At 38.0% G+C, this 13,361-nt stretch overlaps 1 protein-coding gene across 5 annotated transcripts in view; it reads left to right on the forward strand.

Moving 5' to 3' along the window:
• AGTPBP1 (ATP/GTP binding carboxypeptidase 1) overlaps positions 1-12,163 on the forward strand; it is a 69,139-nt gene extending 56,976 nt beyond the window's left edge. For all 5 annotated transcript variants that reach the window (XM_088054127.1, XM_088054126.1, XM_088054128.1 and 2 more), the window contains one exon: positions 11,935-12,163. In XM_088054127.1, the coding sequence (XP_087910253.1) occupies positions 11,935-12,112 (178 nt within the window). In that variant the 3' untranslated portion in view covers positions 12,113-12,163. The remainder of the gene's footprint in view (positions 1-11,934) is intronic.
• The last annotated feature ends 1,198 nt before the right edge of the window (positions 12,164-13,361 follow it).

The raw sequence follows: 13,361 nt of genomic DNA on the forward strand, positions 1-13,361 counted from the left end.
TCACTGTGGGGCCAGTAAATAATTTTTGAAGGATCACAGTGACTGGGACAGGTGCTTTTGAAGACTGAAGGAATGAGATGTCCGGCCAGATGTCTTCAGGAAGAACAAGGTGGAGGATCCAAGGAATTACAGGCTGGTCAGTCTCACTGTGATCCCTGATAAGGAGATCAAACAACTAATCCTGGAAAGTATTTCCAGCTACTTGAAGAGGAGGTGTTCATGAGCAGTCAACGTGATCCTTCCCCTCTCCTCAGCACTGGCAAAGCCTGCATATCTGGAGGATTGTGTTGTTTAGTACAATAGTGTCATGGACATACTGGAGATAGTCCAGTGAGGAGCTCCTAAGATAGTGAAAGGGCTAATGTACCTCCCACAGGAAAGAATGCTGGGAGAGCAGGGACTGGAGTAGAGAAGGCTCAAGAGGCGTATTATCAGTGGATACAAATACCTGAAGAGAGGTTGTAAAGAAGGTAGAGCCAGTCTGTTTCCAGTGGTATCTGCTGACAGGCTAAGGTCACAAGCTGTAGAGGAAATTGCTTTCACCGTTATATACATAGAGGGGTGCCCTAGTTTTGGCCAGGACAGGGTTAATTTTTTACCATAAGCAGAAAGAGGCCTGGCCAGACCCTACTATTATTTGATACCATCTCACATCACTTGTCAGGGACTGGAGTAAGAGACTCCCTCATTTCTGGTCAGGGTGGGGGGAGAAAAACTGTGGCAGGTGAAGAGTCTGGTATTATTGCACTTTCTGTGTGAATCATTTTGTTGTGTTTTACCTTTTGTTATTAATGTTGCTGTTACTCTTCCTTTCTTCTCTCATTGCTGCTTCCAGGAAATTGTTATCTCAACTTGTAGTTCCTCCAGTTAACTCCATTCCCAAAGGAGAAAGGAGGAGGGGGTGGAGTGAGCGAGCAGCATCTGGTTCAGTAGAGGCTTGGTGGGGGTACTGAACCACAGCAAATGGTTATATATTTATATTTGTTGTGAGGATGCTCAAGCAGTGGAACAAGGTACCTGTGGAGGATATAAAGTCTTACCTCTATAGTGGTAAATAGGGGATATTTGAAAGCTGTCTCAGTGTGGTCCTCAGCAAGCTGCTGTAAGTAGTCCACTAGAGCAGGGGTGTTGGACAAAATTACCTCCTGAAGTCTCTTCCAAGCTCAAACATTCTGTGAAAAGGAGGAAAAGTCTTCAAGTATTTTCTCAAAAGGTATTGAATGCTGGTGTTTTGGACCCTACAAATTTGAGTGCTAGTGCCGGTAATTAGAACACAGAGTTCGAAAAATCACAGATTAGTTGCATTTGTCTCTCCAAGAACTTAAGCAGCCAAGATCCTGTTCCCTTGGCAGTTGTGTCATATATGCCATCCTGGTTCCATTCAGCAGAAGATTAAATTTTGCAGTAGTTAGCAGGGATGTTAATCTATACCACCTCAAATCATTGTCAGGCACAGGAGGAAGAGACTCTCTAGGGAATGAACGGTTTTCTCACAGTAGAGAAAACATGGCAGAGAGAGCAATCTGGTATTTTTTATTGTTGGGGGCTTACTCTGTGGATCATTTCTTATATCTTTTGTTATTAGTATTTTGGCTGTTACTCTTCACTTTCTTATCCCCTTGCTGGTTCCAGTAAATTGTTCTTATCTCAACCTTTTGTGATCTCTGCCTTTTGTCCCTCCAATTGGCAGGGAGGGGAAGTGACACATGGTTTTGCAGGAATACTGAATTGAATAATACTATTCCTAGACCATGACATACGCTTTAATAATTTTGTAAATATCTTTTTTAGTACTTTAATTTTATATATATATATATATAATATGTCAATTATATTATATATTAATATATATCTAATATCTGTGTTAAATATATTAATTATAGCATTAATTATATTGTTTTATATTTCTTAGTAAGTATATATTTTGCAATTCTTCCATAAATAAAGGCTGGCTGTTAAGCAGTTTCATTTGACAGCTATTGTGAATGGTCTCTAAATGATAGCCTTTCAGCCAGCACATGTGTTTCTTGAGTTCCTCAGGTGCAGCATGTTTAACTTGGAAATTGTGTCTACACCATCTTACACCTATTAATCATGGTTTGTTTTTTTTTTTATTTGCAGCTACAATTATATGTTAATAAGACTATAATATTTTCCCATTTGTGTTATATCACTGTCAATTTTATTAGAACTAAAACTTCAGTGTAAATATGTCTCTTTCAAATATTAAACTTAAGTTACAGCATTTTGAATCAAGATGTGGTTGTGAGCAATTAATCCATGAGGGTGGCATTGAAAAACAGCCCCAGATTTCCATGTAACTATATTACTGGCTGCCTCAGGCATGGGATCTCAATCTTCTATTGTGTCTTGGGAGAAAGTTAGCATGCTAGTTGACAGGTAGCTAGTGGCTATTCTGTGGGAAAAAAGTTATGTGCTGGATTTGTTTGTTAGTGTTACTTATGGGAGATTTTCCTTACAAGAGGAATGTCATTATTGAACTGAGGAATGTCATATCATACACAAGTCACTCCCCTTAGTATCTGCTAGAAAGCTGAAGACACATCAAAAACACTTTAGTATCAGAATGGGATAAGAAAGGGTGAAATGTTATGTTTGCTTTCTGTTTGATAGCAAACTTGCATAATGCTAGATGAGAAAAGGAACAAATGGAAACACATAGTTTGTTTTAATGTTATGAAATAAAGCAAATCCTGGCATATGAATAGTTTGAACTTCCTTTACCAGCTAAAATGCTTCATTGGTCCAGCTATCTCTACAAAATTATTATGTATGAAAATTAATTGCATTTGAACCATGCTGGGGCAGGGGGAAACTCACTCTGGTTTGATTTGTATTTCATTGCTGGGAGTGGCACAGGGACTGTTTTAGCCTCGATTTTCAGAAAGCACTGATAAAAGAAATCAATAGAAACAGTAAAATATAAACCAGAAAAATACGCAACATTAAATGAGAAATTAGGTACATTGCTCTCAGTTTTCACTTATTTCACTCTATGTGAGAATCTGTGATGCAAAAACTGAATGTGAGAATTCCAACAATTTAATTTAAAATATGGCATTAAGACTGAAATGTGTTGTGTATTTGTGCCTGGGTTTCTGAGCAATCTGGTGTCCTTGCCCACAGCAGGGGGATTGTTAAGGTCCCTTCCAACTCAAGCCGTTCTATATTTCTATGATGAACAAGAAATTACAACTTTTTTCACAGAACCTTCACTATTAGCAGTAAAAGTGCCATATAATATTTAAGTTTGCACATTGCCTTCTTTTATTCTTTGCCAAAGGGATCAATACTGCCATAGGTGGAATTAAGAGGTGGTCCCATTCATTTGTTGCCAGAGGCTCGGAAGCAGAATTTTGCTGTATACCTTAGGCCATATTAAAAAAATCTTGTCAGCCAAGGTGTGCATTTATTTTCCACTTGAGTGGTGGGAATATACAAAGAGACTCTGTCAAGCAAAATTTATAAAGCTGATTTCTATTTCTCTTCAGAGACAGTCATGGGTAAGGATATAGTCACACAATTTCTTGTTTTATCTGCCCAAACATTAATTCTCACTGTTCCATTACTATAAAAGAACTGCTTATACTTTCTTTATACTCACATGATTTGCTGCTTTTTACTTGTCATTACAGAAAAATGAGAAGCTACCTACAGAAAAAGCAGGTAAAAAGTTAATCAATAGAAAGTATAAAACATAATATTTTTAGACAACTGTAGCATTCTTTTAGGGTTAGAGTAGAGCAATTACTAAGATTATGGTTATCTCCTTTACTTTTGGATATTACTGTTATTACTTTTTACCAAAGCAGAGTTTTAATGCTTTAGAGACTAAGCAGGCAAGTTTAAACATAGAAGCACTGGTTTTATTTTTGGCAAATTATTTTGAGTTTCTCAAATCCTTTTTGGTTTTCCAAGTTGTAATTACAATGACCAAGTATGTGTTAATATTTTAGAATATATTGCCAATATTTCATTACACATAGCCTGAATTTGCATGAGTTCATTTTGAACCATGTCTGAAACAAGAAAAATAAAGCAATAAGTAGATTTATTTCCCTCTGGCAGTGAACTTTAACATTTTATGTGATGAATTAAACACTTAATTTTTCTTTAATTATTTCCAACCCATTTGACAGTGTTTTCATCTGTGCTTTCATTCCAAATGGAAAAGATTAGACTAAATGTAATACTAGTCTTGTATTGAGAATTGTAGTTGTTGTGCTGACAGGTTTGGTGGGGCCTATATGTAATGAAACAAAAACATATGACTGCAGTCATAACTGTTTTGACATAGTAGACTTGTCCTCTGCTCAAAAACTTGACCACTTTGGAAATTCTAGTTCATTTCAATGATTCTTTTGAGGCTCATTGGTGTGTTCTAGAACATGGTGTTTTTGTGTTTGTTACTTTGATTTAATTATAGCAGAGAAGCAGACTGAGCTTTGGGACCCAGCATGTCTAGAAAATGGTAGAAAAAGCAGACAGGCAAAAGGAGCTGTGGGGAGGGAAAAACTTGATGAAAAATCCATTTCCTGCACTTAGTCTTACACTTGAGAAAAGATATCAGACTGGTGAGGCAAGCAGTGAGGGTATGTATATGCAGTGGGATTGGGTACAAAGTCTTGCAAGAGATTTCTGTCTAGGCTGTCAGATAGAAACTGGTTTTGTCCTATTTTATTTCTCTCCCTCTTAATCAGTTTTAAACTTTGCCCAGACATTTGTATAATCCTAATCTTCTTCACCTGGGAATAAAGGTTTTTTCCTTCTTACTCTTGTGCAGGGTTGGAGCTTTTCTTGGCCTTTATTCCAGTACCTTAGAAGTACAGCTTTGTTTAAAAAAAGGCAGCAGCTTTTGTCCAGTCTGTCCCATTCCAAATATTGGAAGAAAAAGCTGTTAAAAATCAGGTTCAGAATTGCACTTGAGAGCTTGGTAGCCGTACCCATGCACCAAGACCTTCCTCTGGCCTCAGTGAAAGCGATTGCTTTTAATTTTGTGTAGCATCAGAGTACTGTTTGTCTTCTCTAGGGCAAAATAAGGAAACTAGTAATCAAGGAAAAAGCCCTGAAAGAACCAGAAAAAAAAAAAGCATGAGGAACATCTTATATATATTCATACCATTCTTTAAGTTTTCTTCTACTTCTGATGGTACAATCCAAATACTACTATGGGCTACAGTTAATGATTGATGAATCCCAACTGATTTGATTCAGTTTTGAATTTCATAAAGTGTATTTCATGGTGAGAACACGTAGAGGGTGTTGATGTTGCTTGGGATTAAGCTGTGGAGATAAATTTTGTAACTCTAAACGTAAAGATATTTAAAAATAATAATTAAAGATAAACTAAAAATAATAATTAAAGAGTATTTAATTAAAGAAAGATCCAGCTTCTTATAGCTTAGAAGAGAGTTGGATACATTCTCCCCTTTAGCCTTGGAAATTCCCTTGAGAAAATATCCTTTTTGCTTACAAAAAACAAGTTAAGAGCAGCTGAGCTGGACAGCACTTGTAGTTGCCTTTGTGATGTTGCCTCCTGCAGCAGGATTGGTAATCTCCAGAAGAAAGGAAAGTGTGGAGAAACATTTTCTTTGTGATATTTTGTAACTGTCTGTCTCATCTAAGATTTTTTTTTTCCTCCCATGACAATGCAGTTTTAAAATAAATCATTAGTGCTTCAGAATTCTCCCTCCTTTCCCAACTCCCCAGGTAGCTGCAACTCTCCATACTTGACAGGGAATATTTCTTAATTTTTTGTTCCAAAATTGTAAAATGTATACACATCCCCTGTATAAAGAGTGTCAAGAAATTGCTGATCTCCATGGGGTTGAAATTGGTAATGGTTACATCTGCCTTGTGGATTAATTCTTCTGTAATTGAGTCTTGTGGATAATGAAAAACCCAAGTATATCTTTCATGGGACAATTAAAATATCATTTTGAAAACAATATACCTTGTTTGTGAAAAGCTTTATTAAACTTTTATATGTTTGGAATATTAATGTAAATGAAAAACACATAGAACACATAGTAAGGTGTTATCATTTAAAAAAATTAAATGGAGTCATAGCATGGCTTGGATGGGAAGGGATATTAAAGGTCATCTAATTCTAACCCACCTGGCAGGGACAAGGATGCAGCCCGCATGATGATGTTTCTCACAGCCCCATCCAACCTGGCCTTGAACACTTCACGGGATGGGGCATCCACAAATTCTTTGGTCAGTCTGGTTCTAGTGCCTCACTGCCCTCACAGTAAATAATGTCTTCCTAGTATCTATCTAACTCTCTTATCTTTTAGTTTAATAACATTCCTTCTTGTCATATCCCTTTCTGACTGTAAAAAGTCATCCTTCCTCTCTCTTGTAAGTCCTGTTTAGGTACTGGAAAACCATAGTGATGAATCTCTGAAGCCTTCTGTTCTTCAGGCCCTAGAGCCTGAAGAACTCTAGCTCTCTCAGCCTCTCTTCATAGGAGAGATGCTCCAGCCCTCTGAGCAGCTTAGTGGCCTCCTCAAAACTCACTCCAACAGGTCACTGTCTTTCTTATGCTGGGACCCCAGAGCTGGAAGCAGCACTCCAGCTGTGATCTCAGCAGAGCAGAGCAGAGGGGCAGAATCCCCTCCCTCACTTTGCTGGCCACGCTACTTTGGATGCAGCTCAGGATACTGTTGGCTTTCTGGGCTGCAAGCTCTTATACTATTGACTCAATGTCCAGCTTCTCATCCAGAGGGCTTTGCAGGATTGCTCTCAGTGACCTTTTCCCAGACTGTTCTTATGTCTGGAATTGCCCTGATCCAGTTACAGACCCTTGCCCTTGAATTTGTTGGACTTCAGGAGGTTCTTGTGGGCCCAGTTCTTAAGTTTGTCCCTTTGGATCTCATCCTGTCCTTCTGTTGTGTCAACTGCACTGCTCACCTTTGTGCTATCTGCAAATTTGCTGCAGGAACGCTTGACCTTACTGTCTGTGTCATTGAGGAAGGTCTTAAAGGGCCCTGGTCCCAAGACGGAGCCCTGAGCAGCCCCGCTTGTCACCAGCCTCCATGTGGACATGGAGCCTTTGATCAAAACTCTCTGGCTGCATCCATCCAGGCAATTCCTTGTCTATCAAACAGTCCGCCCATCAAATCCACATCTCTCCAGTTTGGAGATAAGCATGTCATGTGGGACCACATTGAAGTCCTTACAGAAGTCTAGGTTGATCTTCTCATGTTGACTGTTGTACTCATTCCATCACAGAAGGCCATTGGATTGGTAAGACATGATTTGCCCTTAGTTTCCAGGTCTGGGGAGAACACTGTCTGTGCTCTTGATCCCTTCAATATATTTCCAAGAGACACGAAATCCCTTTTGGTATTTCACAGTCTCATTGTTGCAGCCTCATTCAGCCCTACATGAAAGAGTAGGAGTGGTTGCTAATCCTCTGGTTTTACCAGCCTTACTAGCCTCTTTGTAACATGATGAATGTGGCCCTGATAGGCAGTTTATCTTGCTAGAGAGATTGGATGGTAAATGGCTGCTTCCATGAATTTTAGTGGGGATTCTCCAGTAATTACCATGCTTCATGCACTTTTGGTGGCACTCATTCTCATATGAATGGTGGATTTTACCAGTTTTATAGCACTGTCCTTATCTTCTTGACTACTTATTGTGGAGTTTTCTCCTCCCAGCCTCATAGTGTCATATTTGTTACGTAGGGGCAATTCAGTAGCAAGGGGGAGAATCTTTGTTTCACTCAAAACAGAGATAAGAGTCCAGTCTCCCTTGCCTTACAACTCAACCAAGCCTACCTCAGGGCTGGGTGCTAATGTACCTTCTGTTTCCAAGGTCATAAAGCAGCACTGTCTCTCTGCCTGTGTCAGTGCGTAATCCCATGCATGTCTCCTTCTTGGATTCCCAGATAGTATGTTGCCTGATGAGCTCCTTACACAACATGGCAACCTGCACAAAAGGCTGGTTATCTATCTGGGCACACTTGCACCCATGACACCTACCTCTGCCTTCAGGGCCCAGGAGGACTTTCAGATTATGGAGTTCCCTGCGGCTGAGAGTCCAGGTAGCTCTTTTAGTCTTCAGCAAGTCTGTTCAGGTCTAGACGTACACCCAAGGTGGCTGTGGCCTCTCTTGGTTTTAGCCTGAGAGCTGCAATGTGTAGATGCCATTTTTGTTATAGAAGACTGCTCCTCCTTTCTCCCCCAGCAGAATTAAGTGGCCTTTTCTGTGTGCCCTTCCTGGAGAACTGCTGCGCCATGTCCTGACCACGCCACCACACCCTGGTCACTCGCACTCCGTGGGGCCATTTAAATCTGCTGGCAACACGTACACCATGTCAGCCTCACTCATGAGAGCTGGTGTTTCCTGGTGGGTCTCTCTGCTCCTACTTATGTTTCTCTGACTGTGGAGGCCCTGCCCAGCTTTTTCTAGCGCTCAGCCCTCAGAACTTGCCGTGGCTGCCACAGCAGTTGCTGCTACCACTGCTGTGTGTGCCTGGCTGACTTTAATAATTAATGTTTTAATTAGTAATTAAAATACATTTTAGAAAACTATTGTATTAATTCCTAAATTCAGTGTATTCAGTGGCAGGTGATGAAGAAAATATCCTTTTAAATAGAAGAGATATTCCTAAGGTTCTTCATAAACTTGAAGACCATAGTATTATATCAGGTGTATTAATCAGGCATTTAGGAATTAATCTTTTTACCCATGAAATGTTGTTTAGCTAAGATACACAGAACTTCAGAATTGCTTATGATATTCTCTTTTAACAGCCATGACTTCAAAGAAAATGTACAGATTGTGGCATCCCTTACATTACAATACTTTTATGTGGGATAAACAACCTCTGCTATCCTGAGAAAAATAATAGCTTCCTTTTAAAAGAAAAAGCAGGAGGTGTAGGAGTAGAGGAAGAAGGATTATTGAGAAAGTTAATTAGAAAGAGCCCAAGGGAAAAGTTAGGAAATTAAAACCCATAGAATCAGCATGACAGCAGCTAAAAATATATCGCTACAAGATACACTGAGGGTGGGTAGCAGCAGGGAGGCAAATAAAGAATTTGATTAAACAGTAAGACATTTTTTCAGGTATTTGATTTCTCTATTTCATGTGATCCAGCCTCAGTAAAAGAGCAGAGTAATAATTACACTTCTCAGATTCATGCTAACCTTTAGAACGGAGATTACTTAAAAGTTACATTCAAGGCTAACATTTGCTACATCAAAAGACAACGTGTCATAGGAAAGCAAATATACAAGTGGTATGTGGCACAGCTTGGATACAACTTTATGAGGAATGAAAACTTAAGAAAGGGAAAGTGGAAAAAATAGCCATAGTAAGTATTATAGTGATATTTATTTTGAGTAATAAACAACTGAGAAGTCATGGTGTGTTGCTCTGGATGGTAGTAGAAAGCTATTATGAAGCAGATTTCAGAGGCAGTTTTTATTTTAAAGGTTTATGTAGCTTTCTAAGTAAGATCTGTTCTAATCTTTGATCTTCTCTAATGGTGCTTCTCCTGAATAGAGAAAATAACATAAAATGTTGGCTTTTGCTTTATTAGATGTGAAACATATTCCTCAGTTCTGGATGTACATGTGCCAGAGCAAATGTCTAAAATGTGTTAGAGCTAACAGGCTGGCTTTTGATGATTGCTTACAGTGCCTGAATTTTCAGAAGTTAGGGGCATACCTACATGTTTAAACATACATGAGTAGGTAAAATAAATTTATACAACTATAAAAAAGGTATATTGAATAAACATACTTGTGTGGTTTTCAGGATTATATAACATAGGATATATTATATGAAGTGACAAGACACTTTGAAAAGGTGAACTATTTGGTTCCCTTGTGTGTCCAGTTCTTTGTTTTATTTTCCATAAGGCAGGCTTTGTTGGTTGCTTTCTCTTAAGATAATCAGCTATGTTAGTTTGGGATCCAAATAAAGACATTTACTAAAAAAAGGAGATAGAATTTTTGAGAGCTTTACTATTCTAAATTATACCTCACTAAGATGAATTTTTATAAGTGATTACTGTAATGCCTTAAACATCCCATTCTCACTGGTTAAATATTTCTCCTTGTTCATTGTAATTTTCAGTCAGTGTCCAGAACCATTACATAACACTGGGTCAACATTCAGATTTAATGGCTTCGTTTCCTTTGAATTACACAGTCTGTTCTCCAACTGAAGTGTGGATTCCTTACATATGAAAATTAATTAATCAGCACCTGTGTTAAGTGATTAGAAGAACAAATTGAAAAATATCTGTGGACTTGTCAGAATGTGGTACATCTGGTGAAGTCCCTTTCATTGTTTCTTTAAATAACTGAAACATTTAAATTTTTAATTTTCCTGATTCCATTCTTCCCTAGAGGAATTGTTGGCAGGTGGTGACTTCCTAGGACAGAAAGCATCACTGGATGAAAGCACAAAAAATTTGTATTCCTTTGCTGGTTCTCCCACAGGTGCTTCATGCAAAGCATGTATCCTTATTGCATGTTGGCTTCTCCATATGTGAAATGAATGAGACTTCTTAGCAAAGATCCTGGTTATTTGCTTCACTCTTTGTCTCTTTTAAATGGAAACCGTTTTGTTTTAAATACCCAGTTCATTATCCAACAGTGGGTTATTGCCCTAATTACTGCTTAAATAACCCGTAAAGTATTTCGTTTTGTGGAGCTTTCTGTTTTGCACAGCTGATTGAGTACAGGTTTTTCAGTGAACCATGATGCAGATAGTTTTGAACATAAATATTTTTTTTCCCTCTAAGCCAGGGAACAGTTTTTCTCTCAGTATTTGAATTAACTGTCAACAGTCCAAAATGTTAGAGTGGCCTGTCATTGAGGCTACAGATAGAGGAAGAATACTGTGAAATTTATTTATATTGAATAGAGGTAGCATTTCATATTTCAAGTGGTGCCACTGAGCTCCTAAAAGGTCTTTAGAAAGAATCAGTGATTAAGAAAATTCATTAAAATTAATATACAAATATTCCTACCTGTTCTATATGACGCTTCTCAATAAGAATATTCTCACTGTTTTGTATCAGTTCTGTATGATTTGATTATTAGGTAAAATGCATTACAAAACCTTCCTAGGGCTTAAAATGAATGTAAAAACACTTATGAAGTATTTAGGAGTACTTAGTGCTTTTAAGCAGATAGCTTTTTATGTCCCAAGTGAGTAAAACTGGGTCTGGAAAACACTTTTCTGCCTCCCCACTCACCCCCTTCCTCTGTTCTAGGGAGGCAAGAGGATCAGAAAGTTGTATTTTAACTTTAAGGTGTTAATCCTCTTGTTCTTCAAGGCCATTAGTTAAGGGCATATAGACCATTCTGTGGGCAGATCATCAGTTCACTAAATGCATTGCCTCAGAATTCCAAGTGTGGCAAACTTTAAGTTTTACCAGGATGCAAATGTGTGAGAATCTGACAGGAGTTAAGTGATTTGTGTGGGAACTTAATTGTAGGTGTAACCATGACCCTTTCTGTCATCTCTGATATGTATAAAGTAATTGCTTACAGTGCTTTTCAGTAAAGTGTATGGTTCAATAAAATACAGTGGTTTGTTTATACCCTACAGCAATGGCTCTGTCCTTGGGTAGTTGGATCAGCAACTTCTGATACTGCTCTATATACATTAAGTTCTTATGGGCCATTAGTGTAGTGGATTTGCTATGGCACATTAGGATAATGAATTGTATATGACTGACTAATTGGCTCAAAGCATTACAAACATGGGTTTCTCTCAGTTGTTTGATATGCAACTAAAAACCAGTCCCATTTCAGGTTATGCCCCTTTCCTGAGGTAATTTTTGGATTACTGTATGTCAGGAAAGGGACAGGGCACATGGTCTGAATGTGTTAATCCAAATAATACTTTTAACATGATTCATGGAGTTCTTGTTTGTTATAGCCCCACTACGTACGTTTTGGATGAAGACGAGCCTCGCTTCCTTGAAGAAGTTGATTACAGCGCAGAGAGTAATGATGATCAAGACGTTGAAGTAGCTGATAATGCAGGTGATTATGAGGCAACTAATCAAGATGACGGACTTTCAGACACAGATTCAACAAAGATACTCCTTTCTTGAACCAGCTTTGCTGCCAGTAACAGAAAATAAAGTATCCTGGATTTCCAGTAATCTTTCCTTGCTGTTTTCTATAAAGGGGATAAAGCTTCAGTTAACACAAATAACTGGGGCCTGCATAGCTCAAGGACAGTAAATATTTCTGATACATTTGCATTTGTTTTATTTAAGGACTTCTGTGTATTCTTTAAGCCCTAGATAAATTTATTTACCAGTTCATTTTCTACTAAATAGTACTGCATGGCATTTTGTGTCCTTAAACCCTATCTTCAGAAAAATGGTTTATAATTTTTAGTGTTTCAAGGTACAGAAACTAATTTTTTGTGGTACAGTTCCTTTGAATTGCTTCCTGAAGAATACAGATGTACAGATTTTCTAAATTAATTTGTGTGTCTGTGTATATGCGCGTGTGTATACGGAGGTGAAGAGGTTATTTTTCAACATTATTTCAATGATACTTGATTGTGTTTGAAGCAATGTAGTGCCTGCTCTGAAACCATTCAGTAATTACTAAATTAAAAGTGAGAACACGATGTACGAATTACACTTGTTTCTTGCTTCTTATGATTATGTGGTTTTGCCACAGTATTAAGTAAAAATTCTTACTAATGTCTGTTCAGAGTTCAAGAATTTTGCACAGTGACCAAAGCAGACTGTGCTTAGAAGAACTAGACTCTTGTATAAAACTCACCCATAAAATAGGCATGATTTCATTTGAAGAAGTTTTCTTGTTAAGTGTACATGTCTACAGGAAGAGGTCAGGTATGTATACTCTATATATATTCAGCTACACAGCTGCTCTGTTTTTCTTCTTAAATATGCACATAGTTAAAAAATGTTCTCTTTACCAGAGGCACATTAACTATATACCCAATTCAACTGCTTTAAGGGGGATGATGTGTTTCAGTTTAAACCTTTTTTGCCTGATTGCAACCTAGTGCTAACTCTGCTCTGATAAGGAGACTGGAGTGTAACTTCCTGAGGTCTCTTCCAGGCTGAATAATTATTCTGTGGCTCTGTATTCTTCATGTTTAAAGTCAAGCTGTCAGGGATGTGTTTTGTACTTCTTCATCTTCTCCTATTGTCTTCTAATTCTTATTGCCTCTTGCCTCTGCTTAAAATAAGATTTAATAGAGAAATGAAGAAAGTTGTAGTCCATGGTTTACAGAACTGACATGTTTTGCAATGAAAAATACTTTGAAAATTTATTTTTACTTGATGTGACCCAGTTGCGGCATTCATTTTCTTCTCT

This window comes from Pseudopodoces humilis, chromosome 4 (genome assembly GCF_049639895.1).
Source record: "Pseudopodoces humilis isolate 2021_Gansu_Grassland_sample_001 chromosome 4, ASM4963989v1, whole genome shotgun sequence".
NCBI classification, from domain to species: domain Eukaryota; kingdom Metazoa; phylum Chordata; class Aves; order Passeriformes; family Paridae; genus Pseudopodoces; species Pseudopodoces humilis.